At 52.2% G+C, this 22,949-nt stretch overlaps 1 protein-coding gene and 1 long non-coding RNA gene across 2 annotated transcripts in view; one reads left to right on the top strand and one right to left on the bottom strand.

The window, feature by feature from the left end:
- Positions 1-1,249: 1,249 nt before the first annotated feature.
- On the top strand, positions 1,250-2,824 carry LOC111548865. Its single transcript, XR_002733540.1, has 2 exons — positions 1,250-1,497; positions 2,498-2,824. It is a non-coding gene; the product is annotated as an uncharacterized LOC111548865 (long non-coding RNA).
- A 4,002-nt stretch (positions 2,825-6,826) lies between these two features.
- Positions 6,827-22,949, bottom strand: part of FBLN1 (fibulin 1) — a 93,532-nt gene continuing 77,409 nt past the window's right edge. Inside the window, exon 17 of the mRNA XM_023221757.1 lies at positions 6,827-6,966. Coding sequence (XP_023077525.1) covers positions 6,827-6,966 — 140 coding nt within the window. The remainder of the gene's footprint in view (positions 6,967-22,949) is intronic.

The following is a 22,949-nucleotide window of genomic DNA, read 5'->3' as shown; positions in this document are numbered from 1 at the left end:
GACAGAGGGGAACTGATTCACCAGAGGGAGGGAGCAAAGTGAGTATATGAATGAGTGAACCAATGAATGAACAAGATGGAATTAGGCCGGGCGCGGTGGCTCAAGCCTGTAATCCCAGCACTTTGGGAGGCCGAGACGGGTGGATCACGAGGTCAGGAGATCGAGACCATCCTGGCTAACACGGTGGAAACCCGTCTCTACTAAAAAATACAAAAATCTAGCCAGGCGAGGTGGCAGGAGCCTGTAGTCCCAGCTACTTGGGAGGCTGAGGCAGGAGAATGGCGTAAACCCGGGAGGTGGAGCTTGCAGTGAGCTGAGATCCGGCCACTGCACTCCAGCCCGGGCGACAGAGCAAGACTTCGTCTCAAAAAAAAAAAAAAAAAAAAAAAAAGATGGAATTGGTATCATGAAGGAATGAGACCAGATGGTATCAGATAGTATCAGGGAGCAGAGACCAACGGGCCCAGTTTGTATACGGTCTTACCAACCAGATCAAGGAGGTAGGATCAACGGTGCTTTCCTCTAAAGAAGCACATTTCCGGCCAGGCGTGGTGGCTCATGCCTGTAACCCCAGCACTTTGGGAGGCCAAGGCGGGTGGATCACTTGAGGTCAGGAGTTCGAGACCAGCCTGGCCAACATGGTGAAAACCCATCTCTACTAAAAACACAAAAATTAGCTAGGCATGGTGGGGGGTGCCTGCAATCCAAACTACACGGGAGGCTGAGGCAGAGAGAATCATTTGAACCCGCAGGAGGCAGAGATGGCAGTGAGCTGAGATCACACCACTGCACTCCAGCCTGGTCGACAGAGTGAGATTCCGTCTCAAAAAAGAAAAATAAAAAGAAGAAAGAAGAAAGAGGAAGAAGAAGGAGGAGGAGGAGGAGGAGGAGGAGGAAGAGGAAGAGGAAGAAAATTTCCAGGAAGAAGCAGGCTATGGAGATCAAGGCAGGCAAAGGACAGAATTTAGGATAGTGCATCAACTGGGTCCAGCCAGGAAGACACATGTGTTTATCTCCTGCAGCATCAAAAACCACCCAGAAGACAGCTCAGTGGACCCTAGCAGTGGATTCTACATGTCTGCAGAAAATGAGCAGAAAACAAGCCAGAATTACAGCTATCTGCAGAGAGACTACATCCAGGAGGTCTGACAACTCAAAGTAATCACTGCATTCTGACTTCTACCACTGACAGCCTTCCCATACATAATTTAAATGCGTAATTATAATACCATTGCTTACTTAATGGACACCAATTCGTGCAGGAGCTGCCACAAACAGTAATAAGCCAGCTGTGTTAGAAATGGATCACTTACCAGTGCGTGCCCAAGCCTCCTAATGCCTCATGATGTTTAATAATTAAATTGTGACACCCTTGAACCTGCAGCTGACACCATGGATCACAGTGGAATTCTCCAAATGGAACGCAGCCACACCTCGGCTTCCGTGCTGTGCGCTGCCACTGAGGACGCTCGATACTATCGAAGCGGTCAGATAGAGGTGGGTTATTTCCCTGTGCCCTGCACCTCCCTTCTGGCAAGTCCCCGGGAAGCAGTGGCCACAGATGAGCTGCTGCTCTCTTAAAGACTGAGATCAGGCTGGGCGCAGTGGCTCACGCCTGTAATCCCAGCACTTTGGGAGGCTGAGGTGGGTGGATCACCTGAGGTTGGGAGTTAGAGACCAGCCTGGCCAACATAACGAAATCCCGTCTCTACTAAAAAATACAAAAAATATTAGCTGGGTGTGGCGGTACGCACCTGTAATCCCAGCTACTCGGGAGGCTGAGGCACAAGAATCGCTTGAACCCAGGAGGAAGAGGTTGCAGTGAGCCGAGATTGAGCCACTGCACTCCAGCCTGGGTGACAGAGTGAGACTCCATATAAAAACAAAACAAAACAACACACAGATCAGGTGGCCGGGCATGGTGGCTCACACCTGTGAGGCTGAGGCGGGAGGATCGCTTGAGGCCAGGAGTTTAGGACTAGCCTGGACAACATAGTGAGACAGTGTCTCTACATAAAATATAAATAGATAGATAGATAGATAGATAGATAGATAGATAGATAGATAGATAGATGATAGATAGATAGACTAAAGTAATAGTCACAAATCGACTATCTTGGGGGAGGAAAGACATTCACACAGAGAATTGCTAATACATACTCATACTAGACTACACAGAGATAACCAGAGCAGGTGGCACCGTAAGTTCTGCAGTGATGGGAGGACAGGGTCATTTCAGGAGATGAGACTGGCATCCTCGTGAGAGAAGATGGCCCTGAGCTGGGCATGGCAGAGGGGCTGAGGAGGAAGCATATATGTGTGTGTGTGTGTGTGTGTGTGTGGTATGTGTGTGCACACGTGCGCACATGTGTGTGTGAGAGAATGTGTGTGTTGGGGATGATTACCGAAGCCTTCCTGGCACATAGTAGGTCTTTTTTTCCACAAACAGTAATGTGATTATTGGGAGTAATGGTGACTGTCACCGTGCTTCTCACAGGCTGTATTTCAAAAGGTCTACGGTGGCTCCGTTTCTTCTCTGAGACTTCAAAAGTCCTTCGAGAGTGAGTTCCCGTCTCATTCCATGTCCAGAATGAAGACAGATGGCCTCTTGGCACCCATCTCTTTGGCATGAATGATGTGGGGAAACATGAATGGAAATGGGGAACTGTTGCTGGCACCTGGAAGTCATCTGGTCCGGATGGAGCCAAGTCACATGGAAGCGCCTCCAGTTATTCTTTATAAATTCTTCTGAGGTTTCACTGCTTGTCCGCACAAGACTTTAATAAAATGTGGCATCTAACTGAATAAAGACTATCTTTTTGGGTGTGTGTGTCATGACAGTACTATTTATGGAGGACCTCCTATGTAGAAGTTCTTGCACTGTTTTACGTAATCATCCCCTTTCATCCTAACAATCACTCCTGCGACGTATGTGTCCTTATTTTCATTTCATTGTAGAGAAAACCAAGGCTCTGAGACATTAAGCAACGTGCCCAAGGCCACACAGCTAGTAAGTGGCTGGGTTTGAACACAAGCCTACAAAACATGCAGTTTCTTATTTGTATTTATTATCTCAGCATATTGTCATTTCTTCAAAATGCAACTCAATCTCATAAAATGTCAGTGGCAGCATCTAGGTGGAAGGTGCCCTGGTAGTCACAGTAAAATTCTTTCAACTCAGCTGTATATTTGAACTTTTTCATATTACAATATTAGGGGAAAAAACAACTTGATTTCCAGGTATTTTTTCATCTGGACAAACTTGAGAACTTTGGAAAAGCTGGCTTCCCTCCTCAAGTTCTAGTTGGCTGTGTTGGCTGGGTGGGTCCTGGCACCCTCCACTCAACACCCACCTGCATATATAAAACGGTTCCTACTAGGACCCTGGGCGGCCCAGGCGCTTCTGACACATGCCACAGACTTCCTCTGTACAGTAGGATAGATTTCCTTTAGGAATAAAAAAAAAGAACAGGAGTTGTCTGGTCGAATTCCACTCTACGAGACCTTCTGGAATCTTCCCTCCAAGTTTCTTCTACCAGATCAGCAAGAAGGATTCAACTTGGTGTCTCTGTGTGTTTGCTGTCTCATGCTGCTTATAAACTGCTTTGCCTTTAGCAATTCCCCTCAGTTATCTTGTTCTAAGGCTACAGTTAAGAAGGAATCACTGTTGTGGAAGAACTCAGAGGCACCTCCAGCTCCCGTTAGCTGGTGCCTTAATGCCGCTGATGCTAGGCTCTAATTACTTTGCAAGTATAATGAGATACTTATGGGTCCATCAGGTGCCCAACCCCTAGCATGATATGAAATATGAAGAGTTAGGCTGGTGGGTAGTTTACACAACCGTCTACCAAGTCTCTCCAGGATGATTAAGAAAAGGAAATGCCAGATTGAAAAGATGCCAAGCTTCCAGAGCACATTCACGTGGCTCAATTGACAGTGACAACCATTATCGTCATCACCATCATTGCTGCTTTTAACGGTTAATGACAAAAAGCCCTCACACACGAATGCAGCACTTTGCAATGCACAAAACCCTCTTGCACTCATGCTCTCCAGCGCTCCTCACTGCCATCTGGGAATCTCCACTTTGCAGATGCAGAAAGTGAAGCTCGGATGATGGCAGGGACTCACCCTGCTAGCCCTGCCGAGAGAGGTCTGCTTTTGCCTCCCTGATTCTGAATCAGATAGGGTCAGGACTTCCTCTCTTCCCCTGGGCTCCTCAACCTGGCGCCCTCACCACCCACTTGCGGGCCCCTCCTGCACTCTTCCGTTGCAGGCAGAAACTGAGGCAGGGCTCTGATTGGACAGCTTGGATCATGTTCTCATTCAAAAGCCAATCAGCAGCGGGGGACTTGGCTCTGCATTCGCCCTCCTCAGGGCAGCTGCCCTATTATTATGATTATGATTATTATTTTTTTTTTGAGACAGAGTCTCACTCCTGTGCCGAGGATGGAGTGGATCTCAGCTCAATGCAACCTCCACCTCCTGGGTTCATGTGATTCTCCTGCCTCAGCTTCTTGAACAGCTGGGACTACAGGCGCACACCACCATGCCCAGCTAATTTTTGTATTTTTAATAGAGAGTGGGTTTCACTATGTTGGCCAGGCTGGTCTCGAACTCCTGACCTCAAGTGATCCACCCACCTTGGCCTCCCAAAGTGCTGGGATTACAGGTGTGAGCCACCGTGCCTGGCCTGCCCTAATTCCTATTAGGAGTATCGGAAACTCTTTTTTCCAAAGCAGCCTGCACCTTGGTCTTCCCACCCCACCCTACTGAAGAAGGCTCCCAGAAACCAACTTTGCTGAGCCCAGAACGGCCTGGCTCTGGCAGATTTGCCCCCAAGACGACAAACCTACAATTTGTCCCCAAGCAGCGCTCCCCCCCACCATGTCCCTTTCTGCTTCCTGCCCCTCGCCCTGAGGCTTCTTTCCATTCCTGCAGCCAGCTCCCAGCCCTACTTCCGTGCCAGGGCCCCAATTCCCTAATTCCCTGGCATGAAGAGCTGTGTGGATGTTCCCTCCACTGGTCTTGTCCCCAGATGTGGCTCCTTGGACCATCCAGCCCCACACCCGGCCTCTTCTTTCTCACCAGCTGCAGCGGCCAAGGCCCCAGCAGGCTCTGTACCTGGTTGGCCCAGGCTTGGCCTTGATGGACCAGTGACCCAAATAAGTGACCTTGGAGAGGTCTCCCCAAAGGTGGTGGAGACCATGTTCTTGAAAGTTGGAGTGGTGTTGGCTTGAGTGTGGGGCTGAGATCTCACCAGTGCTAGGGTCCAGGCTGCGAAATGAGGCATAGGATGAGAGAGGTTCTGAGCCACAAATGGGATCCATACCTAAGAGGATGGGAGCAACCCAGGGAAGGATTTGGAGGAGAGGCGTGTGTGGAAACAGAGCCTGGATGCTGAGTCCCTGGAGGTCGGAGTGGGCCCTGGGGCACTGGGAGCTCCTGGCCCAGTGCCACTGATGCCAAGTGGGGTGTCAGTCTCCCAATAAATTCAGTCTGTCCACATCTATTGCTCACACAGGGTTTAGAGAGGGCTTAAATTCAGATGGAATTTGAATTCCCTCTTTGTCTCTCAAATGTGTGAATTTTGGCAACCAAGTTCTTCTCTCTGAGCCCAGTTTGCCCATCTCAAGATTGTGTGTGATCATACCCACCTCACCGGGCCGCCAGGAGGAATGAGCGAAGCACCTCATGCCCCGCCTGTGTCTGGCAGGGACTCATGGCTGCTGAAGGGTCATTACTTCCCCCCAGGGATTTCTAGAGAGGATCAGGATGCCATGAGGGATGCTACTGGAAGCAAGTCACACAGAAGCCAGAGCCCTGGGCTTGCCTAGCAGCACTGGACATGGGGCAGGGAACGAACCTGAGCCGCACTTCTCAGAGGGTGGGCATGGCGTTGAAAACATGTGTGTAGGAAGCTTTTCCGATACACAAGCTGGGCCCTCCCCCAGAACCTTGAGGGGCAGGAGGAGCATTGAGACATCCTTGGGTGGGGTGAGGCAGGGGGGGGGGGGGGGGGGGGAGATGTCCAATCCCTTAGCTGGTGGAAGACTCCTGAGCTGGCAGAGAGCCCTCTTCTTGAAAGACTGTCATGCACAGGCCACCAGGAGGATCACAAAGTTGTTTATTTCCCCACCTATAAGAAAAGATGGATGATGCAGAGTGCCGAGAAATCCCAGCCATTCCCCTGGTGAACGTACTGGAGCCCCACACAAGCCTAACAGGCTGCGTCTTTAGCAAGGGATTTTCCTCTATTTCAACAGAACTGCAATTTCCCTTCCAAGTGCTCCCCGCGGCATTCGGTCACGCTGCTTCTGGGGAGAATGTATCGTCCACTTCTGTGCTATTCTACAGCAGCCATGTCCTTAGAACACAGAAAATCTGATTGGCCAAAAAAAAAAAAAAGTACCAAAATGTCAAATTTCATACAATCAGGGCAAGAACTGGTCTTCTTTTGGCATTTGGACTGGCTGCCCCCTAAAAAAATGTCTTTCTTTCCTTGGCCCTTAGCAAGGCCCAGCCCAGAGGCAGAGAAAAGGGGTGACACTTAGCCTTTGCATTAAAAAATGAGCAAGGGTTTTCAACCAAACAGTTGAGCAACTGGACTCATTTTTTAAACACCAAAAATACGTCAGATGGACTTACTCATCTGGCTCAGCTTAATACATGTTGGCCTAATGCTTAATACATGTTGGCCTAATGCTACATTTAACAAATACCTAACATTAAAAAAGTCTGAGAGTACAAACAAGTACAGGCCACCGTCACTGGCAGCAATGATTTGGCCTGGAGGTGCACCCGTGGCTGTGCTGCAGACCAGCCCTCAGAACCAGTACTCAGAGACGAAGATGTGGACGTTGACAACATTTCGGTGGGAGACCACGCCCCCGACCACATAGTTCATCTCCAGCTTCAGGACGGCATGAAATGGGCCCACGATGGGCCGTACCTGGCGCACAACACCTGCGGAGAGAGCAGAAGATGTGCCGGAAGTTAGAAGGCACTGCAGCAATGTAGACATCTGGAAAATGGTTTCCCTCAAGGAGTTTCAGAGCTAGAAGGGGGCTTAGACCTCATGGAGTCCCATTCTATGCCAGATGCTCGAGTCCCTGAATAAGATCCCCCTCCAAGTGGTCACTTCAGGCTCTGCTCTCACCTCCAGGGACTGGTGAAAGTGAACTCACTACTTGCTAAGACAGCCTTTCCATCACGCACTGCCCAACCCCGAGGAAAGCTGTGGGTGTGGGCTTGGAAATTGGATGGCTCTGGGGTCAATACCAGCTTCTGAGCCCAGGTTTTCTGCTCTACCACCATTTATCTGACAGGTTTTTTTTGTTTGTTTTGTTTTGTTTTGTTTTTCCGACGGAGTTGCACTTCTTGCCCAGGCTGGAGTGCAGTGGCGCAATCTCGGCTCACCGCAACTGCCACCTCCTGAGTTCAAGCCATTCTCCTGCCTCAGTCTCCCGAGTAGCTGGGATTACAGGCATGCACCATCATGCCTGGCTGATTTTGTATTTTTAGTAGAGACAGGGTTTCTCCATGTTGGTCAGGCTAGTCTCAACCTCCTGACTTCAGGTGATCCACCCGCTTCGGCCTCCCAAAGTGCTGGGATTACAGACATGAGCCACCACGCCCGGCCTACCTGACAGGTTTTAAGGGGGCCTAGAAAAGGGCCTGGCATGGAGTGGGTGCCTGACAGAAATCTTTCTCCCTCCTTCCAACCCACTGTGCCCAGTTCTGACCCCTGAGAAGAAACGAAGCAGGTATATCCTCTCCCCTAGGACATCCGAGGATTGCAGTGGGCCCTGCATCCTTCTGCAAGCAAAGCATTCCCAGTTCCCCATGGGACATGCCTCTGACCCCCAGCTGTGCATGCCTCTGTGGAGGGTGACACCTGAGCTCACTGTTCAGCGTTTGTGATAACAGGGAAGCAAGAAGTGGCTGGAGTAACAGAGGATCAGAGCAGCAGTGGAGTCCCCAGGGCAGTCAAAAGGAGGATGGGTGGTGGAGGGAGACTGGTGTCAGTTCTAGGGAAACAGCTGGGAGTCACGGGGAGCTCTGCCTGTATCAGGGTAGGGACCAGGCAAACATCATGGCCAAAGGACGGGGCACAGACAAAGCTCAGCCACGCCAGGGAGGAAGAGGAGCAACCCCAGGCATTCTGCAGATTCCAGGGGAGCAAAAGACTGGGTGCCACAAATCTTCCCCAGCCTGGGCCTGCCATCTCCATGGCCCCCAGCCAGGCCTGGCTGGCGGCACTGCTTCCCTCTGCAGGGCACCCAAAGGCTCACAGAGACTCTCCCATACTCTGTGCAGGGTGAGAGTATGGGGCAGTCCTCACTGCACTGTGGAGAGGCTGAGGCCCTTTTGAGGCCAAGGTTCCCCGGCAAGTCAATGGTGCCATGCCCCTGTGCTCCTGCACTGCACGATCCAGATGCCCAGCATCTGCCAAGGCATCAGCTCCAGCTGTGCAGGGTGGCCTTCCCGCCAGAGCAGAGCGCTCAGCAGATCCCCTTTGCATGAGCTCCAGCTGTGCAGGGCGGCCTTCCCGCCAGGGCAGAGCGCTCAGCAGATCCCCTTCGCATGCACACATGTGCTCAACAGGCGCTGGGACAGTTCCCAGGGTTCCAGACATCACGAACAGGATGCTGGCTTCAAAGCTGGTAGAAGATCTAGGACGAAAGGTACGCGCCATTCTCTGATGAAGGGTTTGCACTGTCCAGCAGGGGTGAGAATGGAGGTGGGGTGGGCTGGGGAGTCAGGACAGGTTTCTTGGAGGAGACACCCCTTTTGCAGAGGAAACTGCACCAGCCAAGGCTGCAGACTGCTCCCCAGTGTCTGCGGCCAAACAGGCAGACCTACGGGTGCTGACATTTGTGAATGAACGGCCAAGGTCCCTTCTCCGTTCCACATGTTCTAACAGTAGGATTTGTCGAAAGTGGGGTGAAGGGTGGGGATGTGGGGTAACTACCTAACAACTGGTTCTCTGATCACACCATAGGCCAATTTCTATGGCCAATTTCAGGTACCACGTGGCATCACTGAAAGTGAACTCGTAGAGAGATGTGTGCAAGCAGCTGTCCAGAGCTGGTGTGAGCGGTGTGAACCGGTGTGAGCTGGCTCTCAGACACCTGCTTGGGTGCTCTGTGAAAGCAAATATGGAGCCTACAGCTTCACAACCACACGTTGAGAAATAGCTACCGGCTGTTTGCCACAAACGGCCGATTCCAGGCTGGATTCTGCAAACAGTTTCTCTGCAGGCTTAGGAAACGTGCACGGGGACAGCCTATCTCCAGCTCTTGGTGCCCAGGACACAGCAAAGGTTCAGGGGAGAACTGAGAGGTCAGGAAGGCCTTCGGTACGAGTGGCTGGTTCCTGGTCAGGAACATAAGTTCATGCTCAGCAGGAGAATCTGAGCGCAACGTTCCCTCTTTCGCTCTCTGGGCTTATGTTTCAAAAGTGAAAGGCCCAGCAGCCGGGGTGGAATTTCAGGCTGTTCCCTAAGCAAACATGGGCTTTAGCTCCGATGGAGAGATAAGCGCAGGCTTCTGCAGGCTGTCAGCACCCTTGCTCTGCCTGCTACGTGGTGATGACATGGCAGCTTTGTCCTGCTTGAAAGCCCATGAACATCTTCAGCTCCCGGCAAAAGACGCGGACTTGTCACCACCCTGGGCTTGCCAGCAGGCCCTGGTGACCGGGTCGCTCCCGCCCGCCCCTCCCTGTGCTCGGTCTGCCCACCAGGGTCAGTGTGGGCTCACGGGGCTGAACCCAAACACACCCCCGTGCATCCCCCGTATGTCATATTTTTCTCTCCCCAGGCCTGAGGCCAACAATGGCGCCCCCGCCGGCCACAGTGACCTGCCAACTTTACTGGTACTGGGCGCAGAGATGGTTCTTACCACCCTTCCTGGCATTCAGAGGTTTGGGGCTTGAAGGAGACGGGCGAGAGGCTGGGTGAGCCCGTGAATCACTGTGGGAGGAACGGCAGGCACCTCCACAAACTACAGTCAGATAAGTCTTTGTTTCAGCCGGGTGCGGTGGCTCACGCTTGTAATCCCAGCACTTTGGGAGGCTTAGGCGGGCAGACCACAAGCCCATGAGTTCGAGACTAGCCTGGGCAACGTGGCAAAACCCCGTTTCTACAAAAAATACAAAAATTAGCCAGGCATGGTGGTATGTGCTTATAGCACCAGATACTCAGGAGGCTGAGGTGGCAGGATTGTTTGAGTCCGGGAAGGTCAAGGTTGCAATGAGCCAAGATTGTGCCACTGCATTCTAGCCTGGGTGACAGAGCAAGACCCTGTCTCAAAAAAAAAAGGGATCTGTTTCTGTTATTATTATATTTCTGTATATTATGTAGTTTCATATATGATAGGTAACTATTATACATATAAAACATATTATAAAACACTAATATATTATTTAAAATATGAAGTATGTCAAATTTATATAAATGTATTTTAAATAGTTTAGATAAAGTGTATTTTACAAATTTACGTATAAATTTATATAATTATTTAAATATAATTATATTTACACATAAGTGTATTTATATGTAAATATAAATTATATATATCTATATTTACTCATATAAAATGTTTATATTTACTCTAAAATTTATATATAAAATATGAACATGATAAAATATGTAATAATACCATATTATTATGTTGATATATGTATATATTTATCTAAATGTCTATATTTAAATACACCTTCCTGGCTGCATGTGGGATCGTTAATTTTATCAGCAGTTCCGATGCACAGAGGGTCTGCGCACACGACGTGTGCCTGGCACTGGCTAAATAAGAATGTAGAGAAACCGAAGCTCTGTCCTCGGGAGTCAGTCTGGGACAGAGAAAGAAAGAAGAAAGTGCTCGTGCAGTGAGCTCCACGTGGGACGGGGACCTGCCACAGATGTTCTAAGTAGGCCCTTTGAGACCTGCAGGATACGAACTGACCTGGCTCCATGGTAGGACCCCAGATGGGTTATTTGACCTTCCTGAGTCTCAATTTCCTCTTCTGTGAACAGGGATTAAAAACAGCAACCTTTGGCCAGGCGTAGTGGTTCATGCCTGTAGTCCCAGCACTTTGGGAGGCCAAGGCAGGCGGATCACAAGGTCAAGAGATCGAGACCATCCTGGCTAACACAGTGAAACCCCATCTCTACCAAAAATACAAAAAATTAGCCGGGCATGGTGGCACATGCCTGTAATCCCAGCTACTCGGGAGGCTGAGGCAGGAGAATCACTTGAATCCAGGAGGTGGAGGTTGCAGTGAGCTGAGATCACACCATTGCACTCCAGCCTGGGCAACAGAGCGAGACTCCGTCTCAAAAAAAAAAAAAGAAAAAAAGTCTAGCAACCTTCAAAATCAGAAACAAATCAAACTCAATGTCATCCTTTTTCTCTCCTGAGAAATGACGACTGGCTATCAAAAAGCATTCCGATATTCAAAGTGATCTGACTCCCGGTCAAAGTGTGGCTGAATTCTTAGAAACATAGAGCAGGTGTTAAGTATTTCTCTTGGACTGATTTATGAGAGAGGGAAGCCCTGAACGTATAGAAAACGGTTGTCCCTAAATACATCGCACCAGGGTACTTCATGAGGTTTTAGCCTCTACAATAGCTGAAGACTGGAGCTCCAGGCTGATTGTAAACAGCTGCGTGGTGAAACAAGCACCATGAAAGGAAGCAAAGGACTGCGCTAGGGAAAAGCGTGCTGCGAAGCGGAAGGGAGGCACTAGGCTGAATCACTGATGGTCAGATGCGGGGCCTGGATTTTCTCAGGTTCTTTGCATTTAACAAGTTATTACGGTAGAACAAATAGGAATGCTGCGAGGGTCAAACAACAGACTGTACGGGTGCACACAGCAGGCACTCAAGGAAAGGGCACCCCTTCCTGCCCTTCCCAAATCCGCTTCTCTATCCCTCCCCTCTGACCTGAAGTCCACATTGCATCTCCCAGTCTGTGCACAACCCCACTCAACCCAGGACCCCCTTTCCCAGGCCATGCCCTATCGGCGGACCTGCCCGCACTCCTCCAGCCTAGCCACATTTTCCTGGGCTTTGGTTTGGGGAACATGCTTCCTCCATCCCCAGCCTAGTTCGAGCATGACTTATACCTCCTTGCCCTCACCTCGACTGAACCCAGGCCAATGGCCAGGGAGGACTTCATGAAAGAGGACTTAAACAGTTCAGCTGGTCCTCAGTACCTGACACATAACAGATGCCAAATAAATGCCTGCAGAATCTTTCTGATACCACTTTTATTCATAGCTTCCTATCCACTCATCAACCCATCCATCCACTCACCTACCCATGGATCCAACCATCCATCCATTCACCCACCTCTCAACCCATCTGTCCATCCACCTACTCATCCATCCATCTATCTACCCACTTATCAACTCAACCATCCACTCACCCATCCATCTATCCATCCATCCATCTATCCATCCATCCATCTATCCATTCACCCACCCATCAACCCAACCATCCACTCACCCATCCATCCATCCATCCATCCATCCATCCACCCACCCACCCAACCATCCACTCACCCATCCATCTATCCATTCACCCACTCATCAACCCAACCATCCATCCATCCATCCATCCATCCATCCACCAATCCGTCCACTCACCCACCCATGGATCCATCCATCCATCCATTAGAGACTACTCTGCACAGAGGAGCTTTAAACAGGAAGCTTTAAATTGGGTTTTGAGGAATAAATCGGAGTCAAGGAAGCAGGAAGGACATGTGCAAAGCCCAAAAATATGAAGGTTCAGGCCGGTTCTGGGAACAGTATCAATCTTGGGGAGAGGCAGGCAGATGAAGCTGAGCCATGTGCCTCATCTGGTGGGGGACTGCCCCAGGATCTCACTTTGTCAGTCTCAGAGAACCAAGAAGCTGGGTCATCTCCTGGCTGCCTCCCCGTCACCAATTCTATACCACTGTTCTTTCAGAACCACCACCAACTTCCCTATCACAGGGGGCAAGGGAAGGAGGAAGAAGTAGCAGGAAACACTCACTGCCCATATGCAGCATTGCAAACGTGAGAGAGCTGCCACCAGGGGCCCAGTTCCATCTATCCATTTGATCCTACAGACTCTGCTTTGCCATGTCTCATGTGCCAGACACTGGGACCAGCTGGACTGCTTCATAGAAGTCTTCTCTGGGTCCCCTGTGTCACCTGGCACCTGGTCTCTTTCCACTACAACACCGCATCTGCTTATTGCAGGGGATGCTCACAGCCGGCCTGCCTGTTCAGGGACAGCGTCAAATCATTTCTGCCCCACCATCCCCAACCCAGGCCCTGCCAGGCCCATGGCAGGCCTTCTGCCACGATCACATTGTAAGATGACAGCAGAAGAAGAAGAAAAGAGAGTGAAGGAAGGAGAGAAGGAAGAAGGAAGATCAGTCTCTGAGCCTCACAATCTAGGAACGAAGGCAACACTTTGTCCTGAAGGAAAGGGGAGCCACTGAAGGCTCCAGGCGAGAGCTGTTTCGTTTGGAAGGACCACCCCAGCAGTAAAAGGCAGGACAAAGAGGTGCATTTTCATCACGCCTGGCTTGTCTGTCTTACCTGCAGGGGTGTTTGCCTCCCACCTTTTCTGAAGCCCCAGAAAGAAAAAAAGGCCACGGTGCTGAGTTCAATTGTGTTAATCTTCCAAATCCTCATCCCTGGCATTTCTGCTTCAGGTCTCAGACGCTGCTGGTATCCCTTGGCATGTCTGTGCCTCTTAAAGATATAATTAAGCAGTTTTTTTCCCCCCGTTGAAAAATGTAGGTCCCCTCGGGCGCTTCACTTTCATGTCTTGGCTCTGCTTTGTAAGTTGCAGCTGACGTGCTGGGGATCCAGGATCCTGAACACGAAATGCTGAGGTCCAGTGAGGAGATGTTTACTGCCTCTTGGGCTCTGTGGTCCACATTCTCTGCCCCATCTGGAAGGCATCTTTCAGCTCCTGCTATTTGACGTTGCACTTGATTGCCTCTCCATTGTTTGAAATGATGAAAGTCAGTGGCGGTGGGGTAGGGTGGGGGGCGGTGTCTCTCTGCCTGAGTCCCATATCTCTGACTCTAGACACCGCTCTATAAACAGACCTAGAGTTACAGCCTCGAGTTCCTAGGCGGCTCTGCACTGACCAGCTGTGTGACCTTGTGCAAGTCATCTTCCCTTCTAAAGTACAGCCTCCAACATGAGGCTTGTGATTCTAGCTGACAAAGTGTAATGGAGTGTACAGGGCTGTCAAAGAACATTTTAGCAAACGAGATGATGAATCAAGAGACAGTACAATATCTCATACCAGTGGAAATTAACTGTGGCCACCATGTGGGGCCAGCCATGAGCAGAAAGGAAGGGAAGTGTAGGGCTATGTGGACAAGGTGCTGGAACAGAGAGGCCAGGAGCTCAGAGGAGACCCAAGCAGGCTTGCCCATCACAAGCACCATGGGTAACTGTGGTGCAATCAATCACCAGGCCTCAGTAATTCACCCCAAGAGGCTCCACAGTTCCTGCAGGCGAGGATGAGCAGCATAGACCAACGGCAAAGAGGAAACGTTGAGAACACGTGGGGCCAGGCGTGGTGACTCACGCCTGTCATCCCAGCACTTTGAGAGGCCAAGGAGGGTGGATCATCTGAGGTCAGGAGTTCGAGACCAGCCTGGCCAACATGGCAAAACGCTGTCTCTACTAAAAATACAAAAAGTAGCTGGGCGTGGTGGTGGGCGCCTATAATCCCAGCTACTTGGGAGGCTGAGGCAGGAGAGAATCACCTGAACAGGGGAGGTAGAGGTTGCAGTGAGCCAAGATCGCACCACTGCACTCCAGCCTGGGTGACTGAGCGAGACTCTGTCTCAAAAAAGAAAAAAAAAACAAAAAAAAAATCTGGAAATACTGTCAGTACTCACAAAGCCACCAACTAGAGTGTGGATGGGCTGGAAAGAGGCCACACGGCAGGGGACATGGGTGGAGACAGAGAGACCCCGTGTGCCCACAGCCGCATTCAGCCCCCATCGCAGTTAGTGATGAGACATGGTTAGTGATGAGCCCTCCTTTTCCTGGGGAGAAAAATGAGGCTCTATGGGTAGCACCTTCCAGATCACGGAGCAAACAGGGCCACAGGTTTCCGTCCGGCTGGGACTGACCTCAGAGCCCAGATCTTCCCATCCCACTGTATCTCCTTCCTCCTATCTGCAAAATGACGTGCAGGACACTTCCTGACTGTACTGCCCTTAGCTGAGTTGTAAACACATGGCAAAAACAGCAGAAAGCAATTAGAGAGAATCACATCAGAAGCTGGTGGTGCAGTCGAAACCCAGTCTTCTCTGCTTGCCTGAGAAACGCCGTAAAAGCCGGGCAGCAAGGGGGACAGGTGTCTGGGCTGCATATTTAAAATACCAAGTGTCAGTCAACATGTCTCAGCAAAACTCATCATCCGTATTTCTTGATTGTTATAAATGTGCTCCTTCCGCAGGTCTCCTGTGAGCTACATCAGACAGTTTGGAGGGGACAGCTGCAGGTAGCTGAAAGAAAGAGACAGCTCCCAGGGTGCACCTTTCCCCTCGGGGAGAAATATGAAGGGAAATGTCAGCTTTGGACTAAAGCTCTTCAGCCTTCGCCTGTGACGTGGGAGCTAACATTTCTGCAGTGCTTCGTCATCACAGAGCTCACTCACATCGACTGTCTCTCCCCTCATCACAAACGCAGGCGGCGGGGGCCCACAGGGGAGAAAATCTGGCTCTGTGTGGTTACGTGAGTTGCTGACAATCACACAGCCAGCAAACAGTAAACCAGAACTAGAGCCCAGGCCCTGGGCCTCTGCCCCTTCCACCAAGCTCTGTGGCCTTGCCAAAGGGAGACAAGGTCTGGGAGAGTTCTGGAAGGATCTGCTGTCTGAGGCACCTCCTTTTAGGAGAAATGAACATGTGACTGAGACAAGAGGGATAAGAAATCATTTCCCCTCCCTCTGTGTGTCTCCTGCGCCAGCCTCAGCCTCCGTCCACCTACTTGCTGGGTGGGGTCCTCCTGGGCCCCAGAACCACACTTGTCAGTCCACTCCAATCTCTCCAGACGCCTCTCCCAGACGGGCAATTCAAACCCAAGCACGCCAAACACGGACTCACCCTCCTCCCCTAAACCCACGTCCCTTCCTCCCCTACCCCTCACCCTCCAGGCAGGTACCCCCAAGCCAGGAACTTGGAGTCGCCCTTAACAGGCCCCTTGCTCCCATCCCTCAAGTTAAACCATCACTGAGGCCAGTGGATTCTATTCTCAAAGGTCTCCAGACTCTCCTCCCTTCTCTCCCCACAACCCCGCCTGGCCTTAGTTCCGGCCTCATCGCATCTACCTGAATACGTGTACCACCTTCCTTTTCACCCCTCCCATGCCCCTGCCCACCGTGCTCAGAGCCAGGAGGCAAATCCAACCATGGGGGCCCGCTGTGGCTCTGCAGGGGACTCTTCTCACCCTTCACCCTACCCCCACCCGGGCTCACAGCAGGTGAGATGCACCTTGCTGAGGCCCATGGCCCCGTCCAGCCCCGCTCTCAACACACTGCCCCAGCCGCGCTGAATCCCTCGCAATCCCCCAAGGTGAGGGGGCCACGAAGGGCAGCATGAGTTCAAGTCTTGCCAACTTGACTCAAAGACCTGGGCACACCAGAGGGGCCAAGTCCTGCCCTCTGCCTTCCAGGAGTGAAGGCTACTCTGCTTCCTTCTACAGACACAATGAAGGTCTGGAGGGAGGGAGGGGAAGAGAGGCCGGCCTGGCAGGCAGCCCTTGAGCGCAGAGAGGGGGTCCTGAGCCCCACACCTGCAAGTCAGAGCAGAGCCCTCTCTTCTCTATTTATCTGACAAGCACGGAGCGCTTGCTGTGGGTGGCTGCAGCGCTGGATGCTGGGGTTACCAACATCACCCGGCCCTGGTCTGGCTCTTCACGGGCTCTCAGCTGCTGGGAGAGCAGGCACAGAGGACTGGGGCCACAGAAGCTGATAAAGCTAAGCAAAGCTCCTTTGGGAGAGCTTCGGAGAAACACACACCCCAAATCAGGTACTGGTGCTCACGGAAGCTTCCCCAAGGGGTTAACCTTGAACTGACTTTGAAGAATGAGGTGCCCAGCAAGGAAAAGGTGGTGGGAGGGTGCTCTGCGGGGAGGGTGCTCTGCGGGGAGGGTGGAAAGACACGAGGCAGCTTGGTGCTCTCAGTTTCCCTGAGCAGATGAGTAAAGGAGGGAGGGCGAGGGGAGAGGCTGAGGAGAGGGGCAAGCCAGTCATGCCCCTTCTCCCTCCTGGAACCATGGGAGTTACTGCTGGAGTTCAGCAAGGAGGAGACAGGTGAGATTGGCGGAGAACCATCACTTTCTTCTTTTCTCCTGAGAGGCTCCATGAATGAGCCAATTCAGGGCAGAAAGGAGCGCCCCCAGGCTGGAGCAAGGCCATGTCCTCAATGTCCCTTTTCCAGGCTGTCATCCCAGAGGCTCGCAAATCTTCAGCAAAATGACTGTGTGCACTGCCATGGACTGAACACTGACGGTACACCTACACTATGGACCATGCTCCACGTTGTCAGGATGCAGAGGTGACAGCTGAGATTCCAGGACCGGGTCAGGCCTCACAGAGTAGAACTCTGCCCTCTCCGAGGTTGCTGGGGAAAGTCATGACAGCAGGAACCCCAGAGTCCCAACACAATGTGCACATTCCTAAGTCATGTCACCTGAGCCTGGAAGCTCCTGTGTGCCTCAGTTTCCTCATCTGGAAAATGGGGATAAGGATCTACAGGGTTGCTATGAGGAGCAAGTTATATATATACACACATACATGCCCAGAAGGGTGCCTGGCACACCACAAGCACCACACAGGGTTTGCTGTTAATTGAAGGACTCTGATAGCTGGGGTTCTAGCCTTGGCCACAGACGGAATGTTCCTAGCAGAGTCCACCTGGAAACACCTGATATCCGCCCCACCCCCACCCTGCCCTGTGCCGGCTGGGTAATGGCAGCACTGAGGTCCTTTCACAGATTTAAAGACAGTCAGGAAACACAGGCAGGAGAGGCCGCCAAAAGACTCATACCATCATCATTCTTGTTTTTTTTGTTTTGTTTTGTTTTGCTTTTTTTGCTAATTTTGCACAACATGCCTTTACTGCTGTTTGGCTAAAACATTTCATTTTTAAAAAAGAATAATTTATGAATGTGCCCAGTGATATTAAAAGCTTCTCAGAAGGTGCAGACCAGCAGCCTAAGAGGGTCACAAATCATTCCTGTGGGAGGCTCTGGAGACTAAGAGGCTGCTCCCAGCTCCTTTTAACCCCTTGGTGACTCTGGAAGTCAGCAGATGTGTGGGATCCTGCGGCCAGTGATGGGCACCTGCCGGGGGCTGGGTTGGGGTGACCCCAATGGGTGCCTCTGTTCTGTGTGTGTAAGAAACAAGGACAAACAGGGTGACAGACGGCAGCCTTGCATGAATGAACCCCTGCAGGCTCTTCCATCCAGGAATTGTTTGGTGGAATCGAAAGTCAAGCAGAAAAACTCCCAGTGCCACAATGGCTGGTGTTTCCCTGTTTACGACACCCCTCCCCCGGCACAAGCATTTCTCTGCTCTTGTTCATGGCAGACTTTCTAGAAGGAGTTCCCCAGGCACGGCCACTGTGGCACTCTGCCATTCCCTCTGCCCGGAGCCCTCTTCCTCCAGATCTCTGTATGGGCCACTTCCTCAGCTCCTGAGTCTTTGACAAATGTCACTGACCACCAGATTTAAAGCTGTACTGCCATGCTGCACCCTGCCTCCCCATCCCCTTTCCCTGCTCTGCACAGCCCTCACTACCATCTGACCGTGTATATATTATGCTTGTTTCTCATCTGCTCCTACCCTCTGGAATAAAAAGTGTATGAGGTAGGCATTCGTGTCTGCCTTAGTCACTGCTGCATTCCTCAGAGCAGGGCCTGCCCCCGGGGATACATACATTACTCGTTGGGAGAATGAATATGAGGAGAGTTGCAAAAGGGGTTCATCCGGGGCCACAGGAGCACAAAAGAAGGAGCTGCACACTCTGCATGTGGAGGGCATCCAAGAGGAGGTAACAGCTGACATGGGCTTTGAGGGATGAATAGGAGTTCACCAAGAGGAGAAGGAAGTGAATGTCATGGCTACAGTCCAGGAGAGGAGAGAGGCCATGGAATATTTGGGATCTGAGGCATGGGCTGGAGTGGCTGAAGCAGAGTGGAGGGAAGAGGAAGGAGTAAGATGCAAGCGGCTCTGCAGAGCCGGAGGGCCAGTGGGCGGATCCGGGTGCTTCTCTCCAGCCTAGAGCCCAGGCACCCCTGAGTGCTGAGCCCCCAGGGGTAAGCCCCACTCTAAGAGATGCAGCAGTAACCACAACTGGCAGACAAGCACAAATTCCCTACCTTGTACACTTTTTATTCTGGAGGGTAGGATCAGGTGAGGGAGATGGGAAGCTCTGGGCTGAGGACATCTCTCTGGCCAGGCAGCAGGGATGGATGTGAAAAGTGGGGCTTAGAACACAGCAGTCACAGCAACACAGGCTGTGGGTATGGGAGTGGGTCCACGCCTTCCAGCACCAGGAACCAGTGGCCAGGCACATTTCGCTGTGATACGCACGCGGATTACGAGAAAGGATATAGTCTAGCCAGGCTCTGTGATGTGCTTGTGAATCTTACATCCCGGTGACGACATCTGGGAGGCGGGGTACCTGCAGGTCTGAGAAGCAGCCCACATGCCTTGCAGGAGTCCCCCAGAAGCTCACAAGAGCAGCAGGATATCAAGGTCCCAGAATAGGGACCTCTGTCCCTGCACTGTCCCTAGACCCTGTCCACATGGCCTGGCCCAGCCCTGCCTACTGGCTCCCGATGCTGTGGTTGGCCTGATGTCACCCACCATCAGGCAGCACTAGGACACCATCCGGCCTGGGCCCTGGGCTGACTGCAGGGTGAGCAGATGCCATCCTTGCCCCACTCCAGGCCCTCCTCTACTCCTTCCGAAACACCTGCTTATCCCCCACCACCTTTCACCTGCCCAGCATGCGGCCCTGTCTTCCCGCCCCTGACGGCTCAGGCATGTGTCCGTGGGGACCAAGCAGGTACAGGGGATGGAAATTCTCAGATGCCCGCCAGGTGCTAAGTCTTCCAGCCCAAACCTCGATGAGCACCACTGCCTTTGTGCAAGGCAGGTGTCTCAAGTTTGGCTTCCTTCCACCCTCCCACTGGGGCCATGATGGTCCCATCCAGGGTGACGCTGCAGATGTGGAGCTGTGTAATCTCCCAACCTCTTTGGCTGCATCGTCTCACCTGAGCTGCACCAAAAAGGCCTGTAGAGAGGGGTGTAGCTGACCCCCAGGGGTTCAGCAGGGCAAGATGCCCCCCCCCCGACCACGCTGTCTCCTCCTGCAGGGGCAGCCATGGCAGGGGGTGCTGGGCAGGTTGTACCCCACCAACCCTTCCTAGCCAGGTCCTGGGCTGGAAAACCGATCGGGGTGTGGAGTGCGGCACTCATGTGGACAGGGCGTCTCCTGGGGCTGAGGCCTAGAGCTCTGAATGAATGCTGTCCGTGTCACTGCAGGTTCAGCCCAGGCCGTCCGGGAGCCACCCACAGCAGGGAGGTTTCCAGGACTGGTCCCTGGGGCCCCCTGTGTGTCTCACTGAGGTAGGCTCAAAAGCAGAGACTTGCTCCATTCAACACAACCAAGCCCTCTGAGGAATCTGGCCTGAGCCCAGGAGCTGCTGCGGGGACGGTCACCAGCTTCGTGATGGGGGTGACTTCTGAGAGTTCTGGTGTCTGGGGAATTGGGGGCTGATAACCTCAAGGAGGGATAACAGCAGCTGTTTCAGAGGGGCTACGCGCAGTTGTGCAGGGCACAGGGCCTGATGCCCCAGAGCCCATCTCTGCTCCATGGGGTCATGACATAGGGAGCAGAAAAGGTGTGTGTTCTTCTTCCATCTCCCAGTCTCTGAGAGACCCTCCTCCCCATGCCCTTCACCTCCTGGAACCCTTGGTGACACCCCCAGCTCAAGATGGAGTCAGGCCGCAGCTGATTCCAGCCAGGAGGAGGCCGAGCCCAGCACCCTGGGAAAGAACTTGGCTGCTGGCCAGGGTGTGGCCCCCGGGGTGACAGGGCTGTGCCTCCCAGAAAACAGAAAGCGCCTAATCCCTGGGATTTGCCGTGAAAGCCAGGACAGGGCAATCACTCATCGTCAGGCAGGGACGGCTGCGCTGTTGTTTTTAGGTGGAATTTCTGAATCTCATTTGTAATGTGTACTGATCCCGGGCCAAACTCTCCACATGGGTTGCAGGATGCGGTCAGCAGCGCACATTTAACCCCTTAAGAGGTAATAATTTTAACGAGGTGATCTGGGCCCTGCTAGCTGGGACACTGGATGGTCTCAAGCCTTGACTGAGGCCTTACCTGGCCAGGGGGAGAGGTACAGCTAGGTAGATACCTTCATCCACAAGCCCTTGTACTGGGGCCGCTGCATACAGTTGAGCAGGTTGTGCACTGCAAATAGACTCACTGGTGAATGGTGATCCCTAGGTTTTGCAGTGCACAACACATACAACTGTACATAGCAGCCCTGCCACATACCACTTCTCTCTCCCTCTGAGACATGAACAGGGATGACACCAACCCCTAAACCACAAGCACTTTCAGCTGTGGGAACTCTGGCAGGATGCCATGGATGCTGGTGGGGAGCTTCTTAAAAGCAGGATGCGAAGTTGGGATGTAGATTTGTTCTCCAGTACCCAGTGCAGGGCCTGGCATGGAACAGTACCCCAGGATGTTCTTGTTGAATGAAAATGAGAATTCAAGGATGACAGGACTTGGGAGGCCTGCTTGCTGACCTGCTTCCGGCCAGGCCAGCCTCACCAGCCCAGGCCGTGAGATCTGCCTGTTAAATAGGTCCTGGGCAGTTGGAGCCACTTTGGGCTGGACGGTCCTGGCCCTGTCCCATGATCCTTGCTCTGGCCTGTTGTCCCCTAAGGAGGCTCCGGGCTCCCACCAGTCCTCCAGTTCCAAACCGCTTCCTCCCAGCGGCTCATTTATCCTCCAGACTAGACCACTCTTATGTTGAAATAGGTACAAACATCAGTCCTTATTACCCTGCAAGGCAAACATTATCATGGCGATTTTACTGAGAAGAAAGCTGAGGCTCAGACAGGTTATGAAACTTGCCTAAAGTCACAAAGCCGGAAACAGAGAACAAAGCCGCAAGCCCAGGGCAGTTTGCCGCGGCCATACAGACTCAATCACGCTTTGCCTAAAAGGGGTCACCCAAGCCATTGCTATTTTTCAAACGGTAAACTTGAAGTTGGGTAATAATCCTTATACACCCACAGATGGAATTTAAAATGCGATTTCCAAACATAAACCGTGGTAGTTCCCTTTAAGCGGGGGTGTGAGTGCTGCAGGAGCGTGTTGACACACTGGCCAAACTCAGAGGCTCCCACGACCCAGCACAGGCAATGTGGGAAAGCGGCTGTCAAGTTCACTTTCATGGAAAAGCCTGGGTGTCGTGCCGGCTCCTCATTCTGCGTTGCCTCGGCGTGCATTCTGAGTATGCGTTTAACTCTCACACCAGAGCAGGGTTCCGTCACCCTTGCTACGGGTTCCAGTTCTCCACCTCCTCCCAGTTCCTCAAGGCGGCTGACCCAGATGACTGCCTTGTACCACCACCTCCCGGGGGCCCCTGCCTTATGGGACAGCTGGATACAACCCAAAGACCCTCGCACCTACCCCGACGGTACAGGTCTATGCAGCAGTGACTCATCCGCCACCGCGTGACCTCAGGAAACTCCTGCCTGCTTCAAGCCCCCCAGTTAGAATTCCTCACGGGAAACCTGCCTGGATAACACCCTGGACCCCAGTAAAGGCTTTGGTCCCACAGGTCTCTCTCTGTCGCTCTCTCTCATTCTCTCTTTCTCATGCTGCAG

This window comes from Piliocolobus tephrosceles, chromosome 19, assembly GCF_002776525.5.
Source record: "Piliocolobus tephrosceles isolate RC106 chromosome 19, ASM277652v3, whole genome shotgun sequence".
Classification (NCBI taxonomy): Eukaryota; Metazoa; Chordata; class Mammalia; order Primates; family Cercopithecidae; genus Piliocolobus; species Piliocolobus tephrosceles.
The sequence above is the reverse complement of the archived record's forward strand: the minus strand, read 5'-3'. Positions and strand labels throughout refer to the sequence as shown.